We start from the raw sequence: 25,539 nt of genomic DNA, 5'->3' as shown, positions 1-25,539 counted from the left end.
GCTGGGGTAATGGTGGGTTAAGTGACTTGCCCAAGGTCACAAGGAGCTGCAGTGGGAATCGAAACCAGGTTGCCAGGCTCAAAGCCCAATGTAGTAACCATTCCTAAATGCAGGGAGCCCATAATGCACCCAGAAAAGCCTCCTAACAAAAAAAAAAAACTCCATTAACATATGACTTGCCATGCCCTAGTAGAGCTTTTCCCACAAAAGCAGCTGTCCTTCGCTATGCCTCCGTCCCTGCCACTGCAGTTGAGGATATCCAAAATGTGCATGTTTCTGTGAGAAGGAAGTCCATGCCTTTGCTATGCCTCTGACATCCCCTTTATTTATTTGGATTTTGGATCATAAGTAGTAGCAGTGGAATTTGAACTGACCACCTCTGGATTGCAAGACCAGTGCTCTAGCCACTAGGCCACTCCTCCAGGCCACTCCACTCCCTTGAAATTTGGCCGCCCTGTGTGTGGGGAAGTTCAGGACGTCCAAAATGTTTGAAAGAAGGGCGTCCATGCCTTCGCTATGCCTCCACTGACACACACATACCTCCCCCCCCCCCCCCCCCCCCCCCCCCCAGGGACCTGCATACTGCTGCAACGGATCTGATTATGACATTTCAGGCTGGCAAAAAAAGATTTTTAAGTTTTTTAGGGTGGGAGGGAGTAAGTGACCACTGGGGGAGTCAGGGGAGGTCATCCCCGATTCCCTCTGGTGGTCATCTGGTCAGTTCAGGCACCTTTTTGAGGTTTGGTAATAACAAAAAATGGACCAAGTGAAGTCGCCTAAGTGCTCCTCAGGGATGCCTTTCTTTTTTCCATTATCACTCGAGGACGCCCATCTGTTAGGCACTCCCAAGTCCCGCCCTTGCTACGCCTCTGACATGCCCCTGGGATCTTTGGTTATCCTTGTGACAGGAAGCAGTTGGGGACATAGGAGCCGACTCTGTGGGTGCTGTGGGTGCTTGAGCACCCCCAATATTGAGAAAATTACTTGTATGTGTCCAAGGAAGGGTTATTTCCACTGTGCTTAGCACCCACAATAATTTTGAAAAGTTGGCCCCTATGGTTGGGGATGCCCAAAATTGGCTTTCGATTATGCCAATTTGGGCGGCCCTGAGAGAAGGACGCCTATCTCCCGATTTGTGTCTTGGGTTCCTTATAAATATGAGAGGTATGCACTCATTATTAGTGTGCACTAAAAACACTACTGCACCTTTGTAAAAGAACCCCCCCCCCCCCCAACTTGGCATTGCCTTCCAGTTTATAATACCTAAATCCAGGGACCTTTTAAAATGTAGGAACTCAGCAGCAGAAGATGTTTTGTTAGGACATTAAAGACACGGAGAAGGCAATTCTATAAAGAGGTAGTGACAGCAGTTGGCCTTGTCGCGTTTAAAGGGGGATTGGACAGATTCCTGAAGGAAAAGTCCATTGATCATTATTACGTTTTTTGGGCTCTGCCAGGTTCTTAGGGCCTGGATTGGCCACTGTCGGAGACAGGATGCTTGATGGACCCTTGGTCTTTCCCCAGTATGGCGGTGCTTATGTGTCTGTTTTTAGGCACCAAAAATGTACCTTTTTTGGAGCCTATTCATTTGAACTTAGGTGAAATTGCTTTTACAAGCCAGATCAGGCCTAAATGCATTGGCCTCGATTCCTAAAGAGCGGTCATTCAGTAAAGCATTTGAAAATCTACGCGTGTAAATGTACACTCTGTCAGAACTCCACCAACACTCCATCCATGTCAATGTGCACCTGAAAAGTATGTGCAATCAAATTTTGGTTCACACTTACAGAATAGCTCATATCTGGAAAATGATTATTTACATGCAGTTGTGTCTCAAACAGCTAATTATTACTTGAATTGGTTATTACTCTATTGACCATTAACCTTCTCTTTGCTTCATGTACAATTTCTCATTCATAATAGATTTTCTAAACCTTAAACATTCATAGCTATCCCAGTACGTTCATGATACTGTATTGTAAAATTAGATTCTTACAACAAATTACTTTTTTATGCATTATTCTTTTTTAAGTATCTTATACTGTTTATCATAAGCCACATTGAACTCAAACTTGTTTGGGATAATATAGGATATAAATGTCACAAGTAAATAAATACACATGCACATGACTGTAACACTGGTATTATATGCATTCTTAAAATGTACATCTAAGCAGTTCCTTGTGGAATTGCCCCATTCACTCTTAAATGTGGACAACAAAGATCTATTGAAGATCATACTCATGGATTTAAATAGGAAATATCTGGGATTATTAGATACCTACTGCCTCATATTCAGTCTGAGCTGATGACAGCCATTGGTTGAACTGATCTGGATATCCAATATTCCGTGCCCACTCAACTTCTCCATGCATGTTAGGACACCCTTTTTGCTGTCCTTTTAAGTTGTTACTTAGCTGGTTAGTGGACTAAATATTACTGCTAAAAGGCTAACCAGATGATCGACCCATGGTCCTCCCCTGGCTTGGCCTTAACTTTAAATAGTTAGTAAATGGCCACTTAACAGTGATATTCACCGGTACTAACAAATCAAGTGACTTCTCATATCACATGCCAGGTCGCTTAGCAAGATTTAGCCAGGCAGAAGACTCTCCTGCTAAGTTAAGGTCTTTTCAATATCGGAAACATTTTTCCAAGGGCATTTTTTACATCCTTGTTTTTCATGCTGTAAATTACAGGGTTAAACATTGGAATTAGAGTATTATGCAATATAAAAATAATTTTGTTTTGACTCATCGATTGCATAGATCGTGGTCTCATATACACAAATATCAAAGTCAAATAGAACAGACATACGACTGTGAGATGGGAGGAGCAGGTGGAGAAGGCTTTACGTCTTCCCTCCGTGGAACGGATCCTCAGGATGTTGGAGATGATGTAGACATAAGATGTGACCGTGGAGATAAAGCAGGGAAAACCCAGAAGTGTCCCCAAAATGTAAACTACACTTTGAAGAGCTGAGGTGTTGGAGCAAGAAAGCTTTAACAATGCTGAGAAATCACAGAAGAAATGATTAATCTCATTGGAGCCACAAAAAGATAAATTAGGAAGAAAAATAAAATAAAATGCAGGGATCAGAGGACCCAAGATCCATGTGCCTGCACTTAACAGGATGCAAACTTTCTGGTTCATAATCAAATGGTAACACAGGGGTTGACATATGGCAACATAACGGTCATAGGCCATGACTGAAAGAATTAAAAATTCATTAGTATTCAGAGACAGATACAAGTACATCTGTATAAAACACCCAGATATAGAAATATGATGGTTATTTTCTAGCAAAATATACAACAGCATAGGAAGAGTGACTGAAGTGCAAAAGATGTCAAGAAAGGACAAGTTAATGAGGAAAAAGTACATGGGGGTGTGCAGACGAGAGTCCAGGCACGTAATAGTGATAATAGTGAGGTTCCCCATCAGGATGATCAGGTAAATCGATAAAAATAGAACGAAGAGAGGAATCTGCAGCTCTGGAAATTCAGGAAACCCCAAGATGATAAATTCTGTCACTGTGGTAAAATTGACCTTTTCCATTGGATTCTGCGATAACAAAAACAATCAAATATTTATTACTTGTTCATCCATTTTCACGAGTGAGGAGGCTTGTTTGAAAGACTTCTAGGTCTATGGAGTTTTATGGTTTTTTTTTTAAATTTCTCACTTTGAATTAACTTCATGTAATACAAGAAATCACTAAAGAAATAATCCCATCTTCTGTGAATTCTCTTAAAATGTTTTTATTTTCCCATTTTCTGAATTAAGACTTTTGTATCCTATTTTCTATGTTCATATTATATAAAGCATTACAAACCCTAATTTTATTTGTATTACTCATTGCATTACTAACACTAATAGTGCACTTTGATTGTGAGCAGTAAAATAAATAAATGTCTGTTCTTACCTTTTAAAAGAATAGAATAGAAGGTTTTCCATTATCTCTGATCTGATCAGTCTCGGCTGTACCTTAACACTTATACTCTTTGCAGTTCCATCTGGGAATTGAGCCCAGAAACTGGAAAAATGAAATGAAGTGCAAATAGCATGGCTGAAAAACACATTGAAGGCAGTATTCAGCTGAGTGCACCATGGCATGTGTGAGTGCACTGAAAAGTGATAACCCATAATGCACTGTGCACTATTCTAAGAGGACCACTTAAAGTTATTTAGGGGTCTTTTACTACAGTGCATTAAATCTATATTTAACGTGCTGTAATGCAGGATTTTACCATGTGCCAACTCCAGATCTAAGGTGGCATGTAGTAGTGGCATTCTGGGCATGTGGCAATTTTGCCATTAATATGCAGGACCAACAAACTGTTAATGCAGATCCACTTAATACCTCCGATTAAGGAGCAAAAAGTGCTTCTGCATTACCAGCATGTTATTTGGTTAGTACACAGTAGATCCAGTATATTAACCCTTGACTATATGAAGGTCATCAAAAATTGTGAGCATAAGTTTAGGTGTGACCCCGATCTGCACACACAGTTTAACAGAATGAGACAATTAGTGCCAGTAATTGGCTTTTTAGCAAGCAATTATTGGTATTAATTATAGTTAATTGGGACGAATGCACATACATTTACAATTACAATCTATATCTAAAATTTGCACACAGTCCAAAAAAAGAGAACACACGGAAATGGGAAGGTCATAGGCAGATCAGGGGTGTGGTTTTGAGGTATACATCAAATTTACAAAATATGGGTGCTCCAAGCATAAATTTAGGCTTGGCCATTTGCACCACTTTTCATTTGTGCAAATGGCAGGGTCTAAATGTACCCACGACCTGCCCACTTAAGCATTGTTTCTATAAGCTGCTTTGAACTTTAAGTGCAACTTATAGCAAACTGTGTAAGTGGGGGTGGGAGGTTGGTGCCAATTTTATAGACATCATTTATAGAATTCCTCACTGACTGATAACATGAAATATCTCAGTTTGCATCAACAGTGCCTTAACTTTCTCTTCGCACATCTCTGCGACTGTTAAGAGCTGTTTTTATTCTCTGCGCCTAGTGTTCTCACTCCATCCGTTTCTCTCCACTGAGAGCTGTGCCACTCTTCTTGTTGCTCTGCTTGCCTAAACGTTAGACTATTGCAATGTTAAATATGCCAGCCTCCCAAATGTTTCCCTCCATAAATTGCAGACAGTCCAGAATACCGCTATCCGTCTTCTCTCACATGCTCATCACTATAAACATGTAACTGTCCAATTTGATTCCTGTCTGACTTTACCATCTGTTCACTGTTCTTGTCTTTACTCCATTCGTGCCTCTGCATTTTTTTGTTTGGCCAATTTTCTTTGGAAATCATTACCTTCTTCCCTGAAGTCTGAGCTTTTGCTGTCTCCCTCCTTAAAGCTCATCTGCTTTCCCAGGTGTTTCCCTAACCCTATGGCTTTTCAATTCTTTGATGACAGGTTCCAGTAGGCGGTTGGTGGTCTCTGCTTCCTTAACCGTCTTTGCTGTGTCTCCCCTTTTTTGACATACTCTGTTTATTTCCCCTGCTCTCCTGATAGTGGTGTTTTCCTATTCTCTTCTTTCAATTGTTGTGAAGGCGCTATATCAAGTCTCAAATACTACTATTGCTAATCATTTCTATAGCGCTACTAGACATATTTAGCACTGTACACTTTATATGCAGGTACTTTCTCTGACCCTAGAGAGCTCACAGTCTAAGTTTTCGTAACTGGAGTAATGGAGGGTTAAGTGACTTGCCCAAGGTCACAAGGAGCTGTAGTGGGAATCAAAACCAGGTTGCCAGACTCAAAGCCCACTGCACTAACCATTAGACTACTCCTAAATGCAGGGAGCCCATAATCCACCCAGAAAAGCCTCCTAACAAAAAACTCCATTAACATATGACTTGCCATGCACTAGCAGAGCTTTTGCCACAAAAGCAGACGTCCTTTGCTATGCTTCCGTCCCTGCCACTGCAGTTGAGTTAGAGACCTTCCAGTACTGGTGAGGACTTATTTCAATTGACCATCAATCTCGTCCCAAACACTCACAGATTTTTCACATTGCACAGTCTAATTTGATACCATCTTAATTGATCAACCCAATATTCTGACTAGCGTATAGCTATGACTTTTGAGATGCGTATTAGTAATGCTTAATACTTAGCTTTGGCAGTGATTTTTCAACTGAGTCAAACCTCCACCAGTTGAAAAATCGCTGCCAAAGCTAAGCATTACTGATACGCATCTCAAAAGTTGTAGCTATACGCTAGTCAGAATATTGGTGAAAACTATGTTTAAAATGACAAATATAATTTAAAATATAGTCGGGTTGATCAATGAAGATGTGTACAGCGCCATAAGTATATAGGTCACTGTTCCCAAATGGGACATGCTATCAGTTATTCTGATGATCCCCGTAAAGAAAAAAATTAGAGAAATGAAGATGGTATCAATTTAGACTGTGCAATATGAAAACTCTGTGAGTTTTTAGGACTAGATTGATGGCTAATTAACAAGTTGCATTTAATGTTGAAGGGGAAATAATCAATGGAAGCTCCCTTAATCATTCCTGTTAAGCCTGGGTGAAATGTGCACTTTTAGAAAACAGAAGTAGCAGCTGTAAATTTTGATGTAAAATATGTGAACATCTAAATGGAGAATACACATGTAGGGTTTGGTTCTACCAAGTCCCATGGAAGAGCTACCCAATCCCCATCCCTTTGTTACCTACATATAGCTAAGTTATATATGTGTAAAGCCTGGCTTTCTATTGGGGTTTACACTGGTATAATCCCCCATGAAATTTGGATTACTAAAGAAAGTGAGTCCCTCTGAAAAGTCACTGAGGGGAGTGAGTGGGAGGTCCCTGGGTGGGAGGAAGCCCAGCTCATGGGAGTGTGAGGAAAAGTGCCCTGGTATAGAAGAGTGACGTGGGAGGTGGAATTAAGAGTTAATAAAATTGTGTGTTTGCCCTTTTTTAGGGGGGGGGGGTTGGTTTGGTTTGCTTTTTCTTTGTGGATTTTGGTGCTTCTGGCTAGCAGAGCTGATAGGAGAAGCTTGAGGAGTTGGGGGTCTGGAGGCTAGAGAAGAGCCTGGCCCATGGACCAGGTTGATATGTGGAGAGTGGACATCATTGGGGAAGGGTTTAATCAAGAGGGTTGAACTTGCTGAGAAAGTGTTCTCTAGGAGAGAGAGGACGCAGTTTTGATATCCAAAATCCTACTCGGTGCAAACTGCATAGGGTAACTTTATATAATTGTACATATATTTAACTATCCTGAGTATCCCTGTAAGTATACCTGGAAGAGAGGGGACAGTACTCCCTTTGAGGAACCATGGAAGAGAGAACGAGAGGTTTGATGCATTATCAGACTATTTTAATTCTGTAATCAGCAGCTTCACTCAATTCAATAGGAAAAATAAAGAGTTTCAGTTATTTTGTAATAAACTGCTGACTGTGGAGTGGTTGTGTTGGACTGAACAGTGTGTGGTGCCCCTGAGACAGATGATATTTAACTGACAGTTTTGCTTCCCCCTTAGACTGAGGTGCCCTTTTACAAAATGTCGGTAAGTCCAACACGGGCTTACTGAATGCTAAAACAGAACTACCGTTGGCCCAACATGGCCACCGGTGGTATTTCCGCCTCAAGTGTGTGCCATTTTGGGGAGAAAACAAAAAAACCAAGAAATGGTTAGAGCGGCAGTAATCAGGCATCACCATGTACTTCCCAGTGGCGGTAAGGGCTATCTGCCGCATGGCCATGTGCTGAGATCTCTTACGACATGTCCATTTTTTGGGGCTTTTTACCTGCTGAAGTAAAGGTGTCCGGGAATAACAGCCCCTGCCGCTACCTCATGGCCCTTTTGATTGCTTGCAGCTTGGTAAAAAAGACCCCTGAGTTTCCTGGGGGAGAAGAGTCACCCCACCCGCTAACACTTCTGTCCCCAGGTGGATGCACCGCTTGCGGAGTGAACGAGTAAGTGAGGGACCAATGGAGACTACCTTCGTGAGGATCCAGCCCACTCAGGCCCAGACCCAGAAAGCGCCCAGGCAACAGGATGTTACACTGGTATTTAATTTAATACAACACATTTATATTCCAGTCAACTAGACAGTTCAGAGTGGATTATGACATAAAATTTCACATTGCATACAATATTAAATCTTATAACAGTAAAATAATTCTAAACAATGTTTGAATTTCCAGTCAGATATTATCTAAAAAATCAAATTATTATGAAATGGCATATCACTCTTAATATTCCTAATGGAAATTGGGAGGAGATTCCACAACTCGGCTCCTTTACCAATTAATATTTGTTGCTCTGTAATCCACAGCCTACATTGGGCCTTAGAGTATTTTAATTTCTTTCACTGAAGGGACATCTTGAGGAAGAATAAAGCTTTAGAATATTTTAATTTCTTTCACTGAAGGGACATCTTGAGGAAGAATAAAGCTTTAGAATATTTTTAATTTCTTTCACTGAAGGGACATCTTGAGGAAGAATAAAGCTTTAGAATATTGTTTAGATAGTTAAGACTGAAATCATAAACCTTAAATTCAACTCTTGCTTTTAATGGCAGCCGGTTCAATCGGACCACATGGTTATTCAATTTGCAATGACTTCCTTTGTTGGATGCCTAACTAAGGACCTCTTTTAGAAAACTAAGCTATTGATTCCCAGTGCGGCAAACGAGAGGAAGTCCATTCAATTCCTATTGGTTTCCTCTCATTTAACACATGGGAATTCCTAGCATGGTTGAGTAAATGAACGGCTGTGCCTGATGGACGTTAATCCCCTCGATATAGCTTGCTTCTCTTGAAGAAGATTCCAAAATGTGGTTCCGCATTGAGAAGCAGAGAAATATGTAGTGGCTTTTCTGGTGGAGGAGAAACAAATGAGCTATTCGTTTCTTCATTTGTGGGAACGAGTGGTGACATGGAATGATTTAAGAAAAGAACACAGCTGAGTAATTTAAACATCCAGTCAATGTGGGAAACTAAATATCTCATGTATATCCCAGGAGTTGCGATCTTCACTGATTGAAAGACGTTACGCCACGGTTTGGTTGGCAACTATATATATTGGAATCCGATTGAGATTGAGGACTCGGTTTAAGGACATATGGTTTATATAAAGGACTCGAATTTGATTGTTTGATCTTTGTATAAATGTATATTGATTAAGATTCTGTCACTGCACTACAAAGTATGAGACGATTGGGTGTGAGGTATATTGTGTGTGAATAAGGAGTTGAGCAGTGCCTTATTAAATGTGATACAATTTTGAATTAAATAGAAATTGGTGAGGTATATTTATTTGTATAATTGAGTAAAAGAGGCCCTTAACTTCTAAAAAGGAATATATTAAATATTAATCTAGAGTGCTTTAATTTTGAACCAGGACGAGGAATCTAATCTTAGATCGATTTGAATCCAGGGTCTTAGGCCAGTGGAGCCTCTAACTTGGCGCTTTTACTAAGGCAAGTAGGCGCCTACCCATGTGCAACGTGTCAAATTAGAACTACTGTCCGGCTACCACGTGCCCTGGGCGGTAATTCTAATTTTTACGTGCGTCCGATATGCGCGGCAAAAAATATTTCTTATTTTCTACCACCTGGTGCTAACTGGGTGTTAATCAGCAGTATACGCGTACTGATGATTACCGCCCAGTTAACATGTTAGACCTTAGCGCTAAGTCAATGGGTGGCAGTAAGGTCTCAGGCCCAAAATGGACGCACGCCAATTTTTATTTTGCCGCACGTCCATTTTCAGAGCCCTGAAAACTGGACCTGTGTGCAACCAACACATGCGCCTACACCTGTGCAGGCCATTTTGTTTTGGAGCGCTTTCGTAAAAGGGCCCCTTAATTCACCCAGGGGTCCTTTCACAAAGGTGCACTAGCGTTGTTAGTGTGTGCTAAAAATAAACACGAGCTAAATTTTAGAGAGGCAAGTGCTCATTATAAGTATGCACTAAAAACACTACTGCAGCTTTGTAAAAGAACCCCACCCCCCACCCCCAACTTGGCGTTGCCTTCCGGTTTATAATACCTAAATCTAGGGACCTTTTTAAATGTAGTTACTTAGCAGCTGTAGATGTTTTGTTAGGACATTAAAGACACATAGAAGGTAATTCCATAAAGCGGTGTCTGTTTTTAGGCACCAAAAATGTACCTATTTTGCAGCCCATTCATTAGAACTTAGGTGAAATCGCTTTCGCAAGCCACAGAGCTGGTCTGAATGCATTGGCCTCGATTGCTAAAGAGCAGTCGTTCAGTAAAGCATTTGAAAATCTGCGCGTGTAAATGTACGCCCTGTCAGAACTCCACCAACACTCCATCCATGTCGATGTACACCTGAAAAGTATGTGCAATCAAATTTTGGTTCACACTTACAGAATAGCTCATATCTGGAAAATGATTATTTACATGCAGTTGTGTCTCAAACAGCTAATTATTACTTGAATTGGTTATTACTCTATTTACCATGAACCTGCTCTTTGCTTCATGGACAATTTCTCATTCATAATAGATTTTCTAAATTTTAAACTTCCATAGCTATTCCAGTACGTTCATGATACTGTATTGTAAAATTATTTACAACAAATTAATTTTTTATGCATTATTCTTTAAGTATCTTGTACTGTTTATCATAAGCCACATTGAAATCAAACTTGTTTGGGATAATGTAGGATATAAATGTCACAAGTAAACACACATGTACAAGACTGTAACATTGGTATTATATGCGTTCTTAAAATGTACATCTAAGCAGTTCCTTGTGGAATTGCCCCATTCACTCTTAAATGTGGACAACAAGATATGTTGAAGATCAAACTCATGGATTTAAATAAGAAATATCTGGGATTGTTAGATACCTACTGCCTCGTATTCAGTCCATGGCACTATGTGGCGTCTGAGCTGATGAAAGCCACTGGTTGAACTAACCTCGATATCCAATATTCAGTGCCCACTCAACTTCTCCATGCATGTTAGGACACCCTTTTTTGCTATCCTACTTTTAAGTTCTTACTCAGCTGAATAGTGGACTAAATATTACTGCTAAATGGCTAAGCAGATGATCCACCCATGGCCCTCCCCAGCCTGTCCTTAACTTTAAGTAGTTAGTAAATGGCCACTTAACACATTCCTAAACCTTCATTACCCAAGCTGCAAGGGTCTAAAGTATAAATCCACATATGCTTCATCCTTCTCCTTCATCAGCTCACAACTATGGAATGCTTTGTCAAAAACTATAAAAACTGAAGACCCATCTTATTTGGAAAAGCCTACCTCAAGGACTCAGCCTGTGTCTCCACTGCTTGATACACATCAATTTAATGACAATTTTGGGCACATCCACCCTTCCCTCCTTTCCCCTGGTTTCCCTGTTCCTTTCGTTCCTTCCCCATCCCCTCCATTATTTCTTATATAGGTTTTATCTTGTATTAGCTTAATTTACTGGATTAGCGTTTGCCTTTGCGGTATGATGTAAGCCACATTGAGCCTGACGCAGTTGGGAAAATGTGGGGTATAAATGTGATAATAAATAAATAAAAATATTCACCAGTACTAATAAATCAAGTGACTGCTCATATCGCTTAGCAGGGTTTAGCCAGGCAGAAGACTCTCCTGCCCAGTTAAGGTCTTTTCAATATCAGAAACATTTTTCCAAGGGCATTTTTTACATCCTTGTTTTTCATGCTGTAAATTACAGGGTTAAACATTGGAATTAGAGTATTATGCAATATAGAAATAATTTTGTTTTGATTCATGGATTGCATAGATCGTGGTCTCATATACACAAATATCAAAGTCAAATAGAACAGACATACGACTGTGAGATGGGAGGAGCAGGTGGAGAAGGCTTTACGTCTTCCCTCCGTGGAATGGATCCTCAGGATGTTGGAGATGATATAGACATAAGATGTGACCGTGGAGATAAAGCAGGGAAAACCCAGAACTGTTCCGAAAATGTAAATTACACTTTGAAGAGTTGAGGTGTTGGAGCAAGAAAGCTTTATCAACGCTGAGAAATCACAGAAGAAATGATTAATCTCATTGGAGCCACAAAAAGAGAAATGAGGAAGAAAAATAAAATAAAATGCAGGAAGTATAAGGCTTAAGATCCATGTGCCTGCACTTAAGAAGATGCAAACTTTCTGGTTCATAATCAAATGGTAACACAGGGGTTGACATATGGCAACATAACGGTCATAGGCCATGACTGAAAGAATTAAAAATCCATTACTATTCAGAGACAGATACAAGTACATCTGTATAAAACACCCACATTTAGAAATATGATGGTTATTTCCTAGCAAGATATACAAAAGCATGGGAAGAGTGACTGAGGTGGAAGAGAAGTCAAGAAAGGACAAGTTACCGAGGAAAAAGTACATGGGGGTGTGTAGGCGAGAGTCCAGGCACGTAAGAGTGATCATAGTGAGGTTCCCCATCAGGATGATCAGGTAAATCAGTAAAAATAGAAAGAAGAGAGGAATCTGCAGCTCTGGAAATTCAGGAAACCCCAAGATGATAAATTCTGTCACTGTGGTAAAATTGACCTTTTCCATTGGATTCTGTGATACAAAGACAATCAAGTGTTTATTACTTGTTCATCCATTTTCATGAGTAAGGAGGCTTGTTTGAAAGACTTCTAGTTTTATGGATTTTTTTGAATTTCTCACTTTGGGTAAACTACTTGTAATACAAGAAATCACTAAAGAAATAAATAGACTCACCTTCTCTGAATTCTCTTAAAATGTATTTCTTTTTCTATTTTCTGAATTGTCTATCCTATATTCTATGTTCATATTATAGAAAGCATTACAGACCCTGATTTTATTTGTATTTATCTTATTGCATTACTAACAGTAATCGTGCACTTTGCTTGTGAGCAGTAAAATAGGTAAATAAATAAATGTCTGTTCTTACCTTTAAAAGAATAGAAGGTTTTCCATTATCTCTGATCTGATCAGTCTCCGCTGTACCTGAACACTTATACTCTTTGCAGTTCCATCTGGGAATTGAGCCCAGAAGCTGGAAAAATGAAATCAATGTGTTTTTCAGCCTTGCTATTTGCACATTGAAGGCAGTTCTATAACTGGCTGTATTCAGCTGAGTGCACCATGTATGTGTGAAAGTTGAGTTAAATGTACACCCTTCCCCCGCTCTCAGCAGTGTGTTCCTAGACACTCGGTTTGACTACAAATATTAACATCTGGTATCCTGTGGACACACTCTTTATGCTGCGAGTCCCCAGGGGACGGGGTTTACATTAGTTGGCACCATTTGTACCCCCCACTCATGGCAGACTCAATGCGGCTTACATGGGGCAATGGAGGGTTAAGTGACTTGCCCAGAGTCACAAGGAGCTGCCTGTGCCTGAAGTGGGAATCGAACTCAGTTCCTCAGTTCACCGGGACCAAAGTCCACCACCCTAACCACTAGGCCACTCCTCCACTGTTGCTACTATTTGAGATTCTACATGGAATGTTGCTATTCCACTAGAAGTCGGCCCTTGCAGATCACCAATGTGGCCGCGCAGGCTTCTGCTTCTGTGAGTCTGACGTCCTGCACGTACGTGCAGGACGTCAGACTCACAGAAACAGAAGCCTGCGCAGCCTTCTACATGGAATGTTGCTAGTGGAATAGCAACATTCCATGTAGAATCTCCAATAGTAGCAACATTCCATGTAGAAGTCGGCCCTTGCAGATCACCAATGTGGCCGCGCAGGCTTCTGCTTCTGTGAGTCTGACGTCCTGCACGTACGTGCAGGATGTCAGACTCACAGAAACAGAAGCCTGCGCAGCCTTCTACATGGAATGTTGCTAGTGGAATAGCAACATTCCATGTAGAATCTTCAACAGTAGCAACATTCCATGTACAATCTCCAATAGTAGCAACATTCCATGTAGAAGTCGGCCCTTGCAGATCACCAATGTGGCCGCGCAGGCTTCTGCTTCTGTGCACAGAAAAGTGATAACCCATAATGTACTATGTACTATTCTATCTAGGACCATTTAAGTGTTCCTCGGGGATGCCTTTCTTTTTTCCATTATCACTCGAGGACACCCATCTGGTAGGCACGCCCAAGTCCCATCTTCGCTATGCCTCCGACACGCCCCCGGGAACTTTGGTCGGCCCCACGGCAGGAAGCAGTTGGGGACGCCGATTTGGGCGGCCCTGAGTGAAGGACTCCCATCTTCCAATTTGTGTCGAAAGATTGGCGCCCTTCTCTTTCAAAAATAAGGCTGATCATCAAAGAAAACACTTATATTCTATTTATATTTTTCATTTGATAAGCAGCTTTGTTTTATATTCACATTTTCTTGGGTTCCTTATAAATATGACAATCACCATTTTAGATAGAACATAGAAAACTGAATTGATACATCAGTGTTCAGATACCTTTAATTCCAGTATTATGTTAGAAAAAGATCTGCAGGAGTGGCTGTACACCTGTTGACACACGTGGCAGGGGTCATCCAATTTACAAAGATGCAAAATAAAATAATGAATGGCGAAACCCCACAAATTACATCTGTAAGCTGACAAGCTGACACTATGCAGTTTACCTGTGTGTTACACATTCATATCTGTCATATTGAAAATCTATATATATATAGATGCTGCTAATTAACAAGTTGCATTTAATGTTGCAGGGGAAATAATCACTGGAAGCTCCCTTAATCATTCCTGTGCACTTTTTGAAAATTTATTTATTGCCTTTGTATCCCACATTTTCCCACCTTTTTGCGGGCTCAGTGTGGCTTACAATATATTGTGAATGGTGGAAGTACAATTTGTTGCATTACGATTATAGGTTACATAGTGAAGAGTTATGGGAAGACAAAGTCAACGTCGAAATATAGTATGGGGAGTAGAACAATGTAATGTAACAATGGGGAATTGATAGGGCGATAAAACAATAACAAGAGGGTAGAGATTTAGGTGTGGTGAGAATACGGGGGAAGAGAACTCAGAAGAGAGTGTACTGATACATTTCTCTTAGTGTGTGTGGACTTCATGTTTTTTGATCCTTGCAGTAAGTTTTCTCAAAGAGATGAGTCTTCAATAGTTTGCGGAAGTCGGTTAGTTCGTAGATCGTTTTCAGGTTGCGTGGTAGTGTATTCCAGAGTTGCGTGCTCTTATAAGAGAAGGTTGATGCGTGCAGTACTTTGTATTTTATGCCTTTGCACTTAGGAAAGTGGAGATTGAGGAGAGTTCGGGATGATCTTTTAGCATTTTTGGGTGGCAGGTCTATTAAATCAGACAAAAGTAGCAGCTGTAAATTTTGATGTAAAACATGTGAACATGTAAATGGGGAATACACATGTAGGGTTTGGTTCTACCAAGTCCCATGCAAGAGCTACTCAAACCCCAGCCCCTTGTTATCTACATATAGCTAAGTTATATATGTGTAAAGCCTGGCTTTCTATTGGGGTTTACACTGGTATAATCCCCCATTAAATTTGAATTACTAAAGAGAGTGAGTCCCTTTGAAAAGTCACTGGGGGAGTGACTGGGAGGAAGTCCAGCTTATGGGAGTGTTTATGAAACAAAATGCAGAGGAAAAGTGCCCTGGTATAGAAGAGTGACAGGGGAGGTGGAATTAAGAGTTAATAAAATTGTGCATTTGCCCTTTTTTAGGGGGGGGGGTGTGGTTTGGTTTGCTTTTTCTTTGTGGATTTTGGTGCTTCTGGCTAGCAGAGCTGGTAGTAGAAGCTTGAGGAGTTGGGGCACTGGAGGCTAGAGAAGAGCCTGGCCTATGGACCAGGTTGATCTGTGGAGAGTGGACATCGTTGGGGAAGGGTTTAACCAAGAGGGTTGAACTTGCTGAGAAAGTGTCCTGAGGACGTGGTATTGAAATCCAAAACCCTACTCAGTGCAAACTACATAGGGTAACTTTATTCTAATTGTACATATATTTAACTATCCTGGGTATCCCTGTAAATATACCTGGGAGAGAGGGGACAGTACTCCCTTTGAGGAACCATGGAACAGAGAACGAGAGGTTTGATGCATTATTTATCATCAGACTATTTTTCCTATTGAATTGACTGAAGCTGCTGATAACTGAAACTCTTTATTTTAATTCTGTAATTTTGTACTGAACTGCTGACTGTGGAGTGGTTATGTTGGACTGAACAGTGTGTGGTGCCCCTGAGACAGATGATATTTAACTGAAAGTTTGCTTCCCCCTTAGACTGAGGTGCCCTTTTACAAAATGTTAGTAAGTCCAACACGGGCTTACTGAATGCTAAAACAGAACTACTGCTGGCCCAACGCGGTCACAGGTGGTATTTCCACCTCAAGCGTGTGCCATTTTGGGGGGAAAACAAACCAAGAAATGGTTAGCATGGCAGTAACCCAGCGGTAATCGGGCATCGCCACATATTTCCCAGTTACCGCCAAGTTACTGCGGGAGCCCTTACCGCCACCTCGATGGGTTGCGGTAAGAGCTATCTGCCGCATGGCCATATACTAAGAGTTCTCTTACGACATGGCCATTTCTTTAGGGCTTTTTACCTGGTGCCTGGGAAAAGCAGTCCCTGCCGCTACCTCAGGGCCATTTTGATTGCTTGCAGCTTGGTAAAAAAGACTCCTGAGTTTCCTGGGGGAGAAGAGAGTCACCTCACCCGCTAACGCTTCTGTCCCCAGGTGGATGCACCGCTTGCCAAGTGAACGAGTAAGTGAGGGACCAATGGAGACTACCTTTGTGAGGATCCAGCCCACTCAGGCCCAGACCCAGAAAGCGCCCAGGCAAAGGGACGTAACACTGGTATTTAATTTAATACAACACATTTATATTCCAGTCAACTAGACAGTTCAGAGTGGATTACGACATTAAATTTCATATTGCATACAATATTAAATCTTTATAACAGTAAAACAATTCTAAACAATGTTTGAATTTCCAGTCAGGTATTAACTAAAAAATCATGTTTTCAAATTATTATGAAATGGCATATCACTCTTAATATTCCTAATGGAAATTGGGAGGAGATTCCACAACTCGGCTCCTTTACCAATTAATATTTGTTGCTCTGTAATCCACAGCCTACATTGGGCCTTAGAGTATTTTAATTTCTTTCACTGAAGGGACATCTTGAGGAAGAATAAAGCTTTAGAATATTGTTTAGATAGTTAAGACTGAAATCATAAACCTTAAATTCAACTCTTGCTTTTAATGGCAGCCGGTTCAATCGGACCACATGGTTATTCAATTTGCAATGACTTCCTTTGTTGGATGCCTAACTAAGGACCTCTTTTAGAAAACTAAGCTATTGATTCCCAGTGCGGCAAACGAGAGGAAGTCCATTCAATTCCTATTGGCTTCCCCTCATTTAACACATGGGAATTCCTAGCATGGTTGAGTAAATGAACGGCTGTGCCTGTGCCTGATGGACGTTAATCCCCTCGACATAGGTTGCTTCTTCTGAAGAAGATTCCGAAGTGTGGTTCCGCATTGAGAAGCAGAGAAATATGTAGTGGCTCTTCTGGTGGAGGAAAAACAAAGGAGCTATTCTTTTCTTCATTTGTGGGAACGAGTGGTGACATGGAATGATTTAAGAAAAGAACACAGTTGACTAATTTAAACATCCAGTCAATGTGGGAAACTAAATATCTCGTGTATATCCCAGGAGTTGTGATCTTCACTGATTGAAAGACGTTACGCCACGGTTTGGTTGGCAACTATATATATTGGAATCCGATTGAGATTGAGGACTCGGTTTAAGGACATACGGTTTATATAAAGGACTCGAATTTGATTGTTTGATTGATGGTTGTATAAATGTAAATTGATTAAGATTCTGTCACTGCACCACAAAGTATGAGATGATTGGGTGTGAGGTATATTGTGTGTGAATAAGGAGTTGAGCAGTGCCTTATTAAATTTGATACAATTTTGAATTAAATAGAAATTGGTGAGGTATATTTATTTGTATAATTGCGTAAAAGAGGCCCTTAATTTTGAACCAGGACTAGGAATCTAATCTTAGATCGATTTGAATCCAGTGTCTTAGAACAGTGGAGCCTCTAACTTAGGGGCTCTTTTACTAAGGCGAGTAGGCGTCTACCCATGTGCAACATGCGTCAAATTAGATCTAATGTCCGGCTACCACGTGGCCCGGGCGGTAATTCTAATTTTTACGCACGTCCGATATGCACGGCAGAAAATATTTATTTTCTACCACCTGGTGCTAACCGGGTGGTAATTGGCAGGGTATGCACGCTGATGATTACCACCCAGTTAACATGTGAGACCTTACCGCTAAGTCAATGGTTGGCAGTAAGGTCTCAGGCCCAAAATGGACGCGCGGCAATTTTAATTTTGCCGCATGTCCATTTTCGGGAAAAAAAAGGCCTTTTTTGCAGGAACACTGAAAAATGGACCTGTGTGCATCCAACACATGCGCCTACACCAGTGAAGGCCATTTTTTGGAGCGCTTTAGTAAAAGGGACCTCTTAATTCACCAAGGGGTCCTTTCACTAAGGTGTACTAGCGTTGTTAGTGCATGCTAAAAATAAACACGCGCTAAATTCTAGAGAGGAATGTGCTCATGATTAGTGTGCACTAAAAACACTACTGCACCTTTCTAAAAGAACCCCCCCCCCCCACCCACCCAACTTGGCGTTGCCTCCCAGATTATAATACCTAAATCTAGGGACCTTTTAAAATTTAGGAACTCAGCAGCAGAAGATGTTTTGTTAGGACATTAAAGACACAGTGAAGGTAATTCTATAAAGCGGTGTCTGTTTCTCGGCACCACAGAGCTGGTCTAAATGCATTTGCCTTGATTGCTAAAGAGCAGTCGTTCAGTAAAGCATTTGAAAATCTACGCGTGTAAATGTACACCCTGTCAGAACTCCACCAAAACTCCATCCATGTCAATGTGCACCTGAAAAGTATGTGCAATCAAATTTTGGTTCACACTTACAGAATAGCTCATATCTGGAAAATGATTATTTACATGCAGTTGTGTCTCAAACAGCTAATTATTACTTGAATTGTTATTACTCTATTTACCATGAACATTCTCTTTGCTTCATGGACAATTTCTCATTCATAATAGATTTTCTAAACCTTAAACATCCATAGCTATCTCAGTACGTTCATGATACTGTATTGTAAAATTAGATTCTATCAACAAATTACTTTTTTATGCATTATTCTTTGTTATGTATCCTATACTGTTTATCATAAGCCACATTGAACTCAAACTTCTTTGGGATAATTTAGGATATAAATGTCACAAGTAAATAAATACACATGTACATGACTGTGACACTGGTATTACATGCGTTCTTAAAATGTACATCTAAGCAGTTCCTTGTGGAATTGCCCCATTCACTCTTAAATGTGGACAACAAAGATCTATTGAAGATCATACTCATGGATTTAAATAGGAAATATCTGGGATTGTTAGATACCTACTGCCTCATATTCAGTCTGAGCTGATGACAGCCACTGGTTGAATCGACCTGGATATACAATATCCAGTGCCCACTCAACTTCTCCATGCATGTTAGGACACCCTTTTTGCTATCCTTTTAAGTTGTTACTTAGCTGGTTAGTAGACTAAATATTACTGCTAAATGGCTAAGCAGATGATCCACCCATGGTCCTCCCCTGGTAGTTAGTAAATGACCACTTAAGACCATTACAGTTTGGGTAATGAAGGTTTAGGTATGTGTTAAGTATAAATCCACATATGCTTCATACTAGGGGCGTATCTGCATGGGGCCACAGGGGCATGGGCCCCCGCAGATTTCGCCCTAGACCCCCCTACCGCCGTCAACTCTCCCCCGCCATCTCCGTCACCTACCTTTGCTGGCGGGGGACCCCAACCCCCGCCACCCGAGGTCCTGCACATACAACGTGCTGCGACATCAGACTCCGAAACTGCTTTGAACAGCACGAGCCGGACGAAGAAGAACTTAAAAGACCTCGGCTAGACTGGCAGGGGTTGGGGTTCCCCGCCAGCTGAAGGAATATTTTTAAAGGCAGCGGCAAGAGGAAGCGGTCCCCCGCCAGCAAAGGTAGGTGACAAGCGGCAGGGGGGTCGGCAATGGCGGGGGGGGGCTATAATGTGCCTCCCACTCTGGCTCTAGCCCCCCCCTACTGCTGCAGTTCAGATACGCCCCTGCTTCATCCTTCTTCTTCATCAGCTCACAACTATTGAATTCTTTGCCAAAAACTATAAAAACCATCCAAAACCATCTAAATTTCAGGAAATCTCTTAAGACCATCTTATTTGGAAAAGCCTACCCCAAGGTCTCAGCCTGTGTCTCCACTGCTCGATACACATCAATTTAATGACAATTTTGGGCACATCCACCCTTCCCTCCTTTCCCCTGGTTTCTCTGTTCCTTTCTTTCCTTCCTCATCCTCTCCATTATTTCTTATGTAGGTTTTATCTTGTATTTGCTTCATTTACTGGATTAGCATTTGCCTTTGCGGTACGATGTAAGCCACATTGAGCCTTACGCAGTTGGGAAAATGTGGGGTATAAATGTGATAATAAATAAAAACTATTCACCGGTACTAACAAATCAAGTGACTTCTCATATCATATGCCAGGTCGCTTAGCAGGGTTTAGCCAGGCAGAAGACTCTCCTGCCCAGTTAAGGTCTTTTCAATATCAGAAACGTTTTTCCAAGGGCATTTTTTACATCCTTGTTCTTCATGCTGTAAATTAAAGGGTTAAACATTGGAATTAGAGTATTATGCAATATAAAAATAATTTTGTTTTGATTCATCGATTGCATGGATCGTGGTCTCATAAACACAAATATCAAAGTCAAATAGAACAGACATACGACCGTGAGATGGGAGGAGCAGGTGGAGAAGGCTTTACGTCTTCCCTCCGTGGAACGGATCCTCAGGATGTTGGAGATGATGTAGACGTAAGATGTGACAGTGGAGATAAAGCAGGGAAAACCCAGAAATGTCCCCACAATGTAAACTACACTTTGAAGAGCTGAGGTGTTGGAGCAAGAAAGCTTTATCAATGCTAAGAAATCACAAAAGAAATGATTTATCTCATTGGAGCCACAAAAAGAGAAATGAGGAAGAAAAATAAAATAAAATGCAGGAATTATAAGGCTTAAGATCCATGTGCCTGCACTTAACAAGATGCAAACTTTCTGATTCATAATCACATGGTAACACAGGGGTTGACATATGGCAACATAACGGTCATAGGCCATGACTGAAAGAATTAAAAATTCATTAGTATTCAGAGACAGATACAAATACATCTGTATAAAACACCCAGATATAGAAATATGATGGTTATTTTCTAGCAAGATATACAAAAGCATAGGAAGAGTGACTGAAGTGGAAGAGATGTCAAGAAAGGACAGGTTACCGAGGAAAAAGTACATGGGGGTGTGCAGACGAGAGTCCAGACACGTAACAGTGATCATAGTGAGGTTCCCCATCAGGATGATAAGGTAAATCAATAAAAACAGAAAGAAGAGAGGAATCTGCAGCTCTGGAAATTCAGGAAACCCCAAGATGATAAATTCTGTCACTGTGGTAAAATTGACCTTTTCCATTGGATTCTGTGATACAAAGACAATCAAGTGTTTATTACTTGTTCATCCATTTTCATGAGTAAGGAGGCTTGTTTGAAAGACTTCTAGGTTTATGGGTTTTTTTTAATTTCTCACTTTGGGTAAACTACATGTAATAGAAGAAATCACTACAGAAATAAATCCCATCTTTTCTGAATTCTCTTAAAATGTATTTATTTTTCTATTTTCTGAATTGTGTATCCTATATTCTATGTTCATATTATATAAAACATTACAGACCCTAATTTATTTGTATTATTCTTATTGCATTACTAACACTAATAGTGCACTTTGCTTTTAGTATCTTATAAGTGGTAAAATGGGCAAATAACTACATAAATGTCTGTTCTTACCTTTAAAAGAATAGAAGGTTTCCCATTATCTCTGATCTGATCAGTCTCGGCTGTACCTGAACACTTATACTCTTTGCAGTTCCATCTGGGAATTGAGCCCAGAAGCTGGAAAAATGAAATTAAAGTGCAAATAGCAAGGCTGAAAAACACATTGAAGGCAGTTCTATAACTGGCTGTATTCAGCTGAGTGCACCATGTATGTGTGAGTGCACAGAAAAGTGATAACCCATAATGCACTGTGCACTATTCTAAGAGGGCCACCTAAAGATTTTTAGGGGTCTTTTACTACAGTGAATTAAAATCTATATTTAACGTGCTGTAATGCAGGATTTTTACCATGTGCCAACTCCAGATCTAAGGTGGCATGTACTAGTGGCATTCTGGGCATGAGGCAATGTTGCCGTTAATATGCAAGACCAACACACTGTTAACGCAGATCCACTTAACACCTATTGAGGAGCAAAAAGTGCTTCTGCATTACCAGCATGTTATTTGGTTAGTACACAGTAGATCCAGTATATTAACCCTTGACTGTATGAAGGTCATCAAAAATTGTGAGCATAAGTTTAGGTGTGACCCTGATCTGCACACACAGTTTAATACAATAATGAGACAATTAGTGCCAGTAATTGACTTAAGCAATTATTGGTATTAATTATAGTTAATTGGGACGAATGCACATACATTTACATGTAGAATCTGTACCTAAAATTTGCAGAAGGTCCAAAAAAAGAGAACACGGAAATGGGAAGGTCATAGGCAGATCAGGGGTGTGGTTTTGAGGTATACATCAAATTACAAAATATGGGTGCTCCTATCATAAATTTAGGCGTGGCCATTTGCACCACTTTTCATTTGTGCAAATGACAGGGTCTAAATTTACGCATGACTTGCCCACTTAAGCATTAATTCTATAAACTGCGCTGAACTTTAGGTGCAGCTTATAGAATACCACTTCAGTGGGGGGGGGGGGGGGGGGTTTGGTCCAAATTTTTAGGCTTCATTTATAGAATTCCCCACTGACTGATAACATGAAGCATCTCAGAGTTTGCTTCGACAGTGTCTTAAGTTTCTCTTCGCACATTTCTGCTACCGTTAAGAGCTGGTTTTATTCTCTGTGCCTAGTGCGCTCACTCCATCCGTTTCTCTCCACTGAGAGCAGCGCCAGTCTTCTTTTCACTCTGCTTGCCTAAAGAATAGACTCCAGCAATGTTAAATATGCCAGCCTCCCAGATGTTTCCCTCCGTTAATTGCAGACAGTCCAGAATACCGCTATCCGTCTTCTCTCACATGCTCATTGCCATGATCCTGTAACTCCACTCTTAAAAGAATACCATTGGCTTCCCATTAAATACTGGATTACTTATAAAATTCTGACCCTCACTTTTGAGGCATTTTGCTTGGGTTTGCCTTCATATCTGTCCAATCTGGTTATTCTTTATTGTCCTGCTCGGGAGCTCTTCTCAACATTCCCATCTGGCATTACTATCTGTTCACTGTTTTCAACTTTGCTTCACTCGTGTCTCTGTATTGTTTTGCTTGGCCCCTTTTCTCTCAAATTCATTACCTCTTTCCCTGAAGTATGAGCTTTTGCTCCCCTGTTTTTGCTGCCTCCTTAAAGCTCATGTTTTCCCAGGCATTTCCCTAACCCTATGGTTTTTCAATTCTTTGATGACAGGTTCCAATAGGCGTTGGTGGTCTCTGGTGCCTTTGCTATTTCACCAGTTTTATTTCCCCCTGCTCTCCTGATATTGGTGTTTTCCTATTCTCTTCTTTCAATTGTTCATTTGTTGTGAAGGTGCTATATCAAGTCTCAAATACTACTACTATTAATCATTTCTATAGCACTACTAGACATATTTAGCACTGTTCACTTTATATGCAGGTACTTTCTCTGACCCTAGAGAGCTCACAATATAAGTTTTCGTAGCTGGGGTAATGGAGAGTTAAGTGACTTGCCTAAGGTCACATGGAGCTGCAGTGGGAATCGAACCCAGGTTGCCAGACTCCTAGCCCATTGCACTAACCATTAGACAACTCCTAAAGGCAGGGAGCCCATGATTCACCCAATAAAGTCTCCTATCAAAAAACTCCATTAACATATGAATTGCCATGCATTAGCACAGTTTATACCACAAAAGCTGTTAATATGTCCTTGTGTTAGCTGATACAGCAGGCTAAACTGTAAATATGCTGAGAGGCAACTTAAATAAAGAGCATTTCAATACACAGTCAAATACCAATGTTCCCTTTAAGGTAAATGTGAGTCCTCCACCATTGTTACTATTCATCATGGATGTCCTGAAAACCTGACTGGCAAGGGGGTACTCCAGGACCAACATCAGAAACAATGCCCTAGTGCTTGGGTGGGCAACCTTGATCCTCAAACAATGCCAACTAGTTGGTTTTTCAGGATTTCTTCAATGAATAAGCAAGCGATCTTCTTACATACAATGGAGGCATCACATGGAAATAAACCTTATTTACATTCATTGGGAAATCCAAAAACACAACTGGGTTGTGACCCTCAAGGACAAAGGTTGCCCACCCCTGCCTCAGAGGGAGCATTGCTCAATGAAAAAGACCATTTTATAGTTCTAAAATTGGCAGCATGCATTTTTGTCAACTAATCGATCTCAGTTTATCCTGGCACAGATTCTTGGGAAAGATTTTCTTTAGCTTTTTAAAGTCAAATTTTAGTCCAGGAAAACTCTGAGATTCCTTTTCTCCTTAAGGAAATGAAGAGCTCATCTCCATTTTACATTAGAACTACATAGGAAGGAGTCTACTTGTACATTTTCTGTCTTATTTACACTGAAAGAGGAATTCTATAAATGGTGCCCAGAGTTATGTGTCGGGAAGATGTGTACCAGACGCATATTCTGCACAGGGTGCTCTGTGGGTAGCACTCTTTGAGGAATGCAAGTTTAGTGCGGATCTCATACTATTGCTTGCAGGAACCTGGTGTAAATGCTAGCACACAATTAACTTATTTGACTTATCTTCTTTGCATTGCCCAAGGCCAAAACTCCTTAGTACGCATAATCAAACAAAGCACTTTTATTTTATTTTTTTTTTCATTTGATGAGCACTGTTCTTTTATATTCACATTTGTGGGGGTTCTTTATAAACACGAGAATTACAATTTAGAAAGAACATAGAAATCAGAATTGATACATCCATGGTGAGCATCTACAATTCCAGTCATGTATTAGAAAAAGATCTGCAGGATTGGCTGTACACTTGTTGGCACTCATGGTGGGGGGGGGGGGGGGGTCAACCCAATTTACGAAGATACAAAGTAATATAATGAATGGTGAAATCCCACAAATTGCATCTGTAAGCTGACACTGTGCAGCTTACCCGTGTATGTTACACATTCATATCTGCCATATTGAAAATCTATACTTATAAATGCTGCTAATTAGCAAGTTGCATTTAATGTTAAAGGGGAAAATAACCAATGGGAGCTCCTTAATCATTCTTATAAAGACTGGCTAAAATGTACACTTGACATGTAGAGTTTGGCTTGAAGATAATAAACACAGTTATGCACCCTGGAGTAGAGTCAAAGGGCAATGGCCATAAATCGTGAGGCCCAGGAACTT

General features: G+C 40.6%; 1 protein-coding gene across 1 annotated transcript; it reads right to left on the bottom strand.

Annotated features, from left to right (window-relative positions):
• Positions 1 to 2,622: 2,622 nt before the first annotated feature.
• Positions 2,623 to 23,557, bottom strand: LOC115457127 (olfactory receptor 151-like). The gene is made up of 6 exons (XM_030186551.1): positions 23,499 to 23,557; positions 21,932 to 22,016; positions 21,371 to 21,566; positions 21,144 to 21,211; positions 12,926 to 13,030; positions 2,623 to 3,564 (listed from the first exon to the last, which is right to left on the bottom strand). Exons 1-6 carry the CDS (start codon positions 23,555 to 23,557, stop codon positions 2,623 to 2,625), a joined length of 1,455 nt encoding a protein of 484 aa, XP_030042411.1.
• Positions 23,558 to 25,539: the final 1,982 nt, after the last annotated feature.

The sequence above is a fragment of the Microcaecilia unicolor genome, chromosome 14, assembly GCF_901765095.1.
Source record: "Microcaecilia unicolor chromosome 14, aMicUni1.1, whole genome shotgun sequence".
Lineage (NCBI taxonomy): Eukaryota > Metazoa > Chordata > Amphibia > Gymnophiona > Siphonopidae > Microcaecilia > Microcaecilia unicolor.
The sequence above is the reverse complement of the archived record's forward strand: the minus strand, read 5'-3'. Positions and strand labels throughout refer to the sequence as shown.

Excerpts from the sequence above, each read along its gene's own strand:
- LOC115457127 (XM_030186551.1), bottom strand. The coding sequence starts at position 23,557 with ATGAGCTTTAAGGAGGCAGCAAAAACAGGGGAGCAAAAGCTCATACTT. Across the intron at positions 22,017-23,498 it reads CTCATACTTCAGGGAAAGAG|ATGGAACTGCAAAGAGTATA; the intron begins GTAATGAATTTG and ends CTCAATTCCCAG. Across the intron at positions 21,212-21,370 it reads CCCCATGTACTTTTTCCTCG|TCATGGCCTATGACCGTTAT; the intron begins GTAACCTGTCCT and ends TAATTCTTTCAG.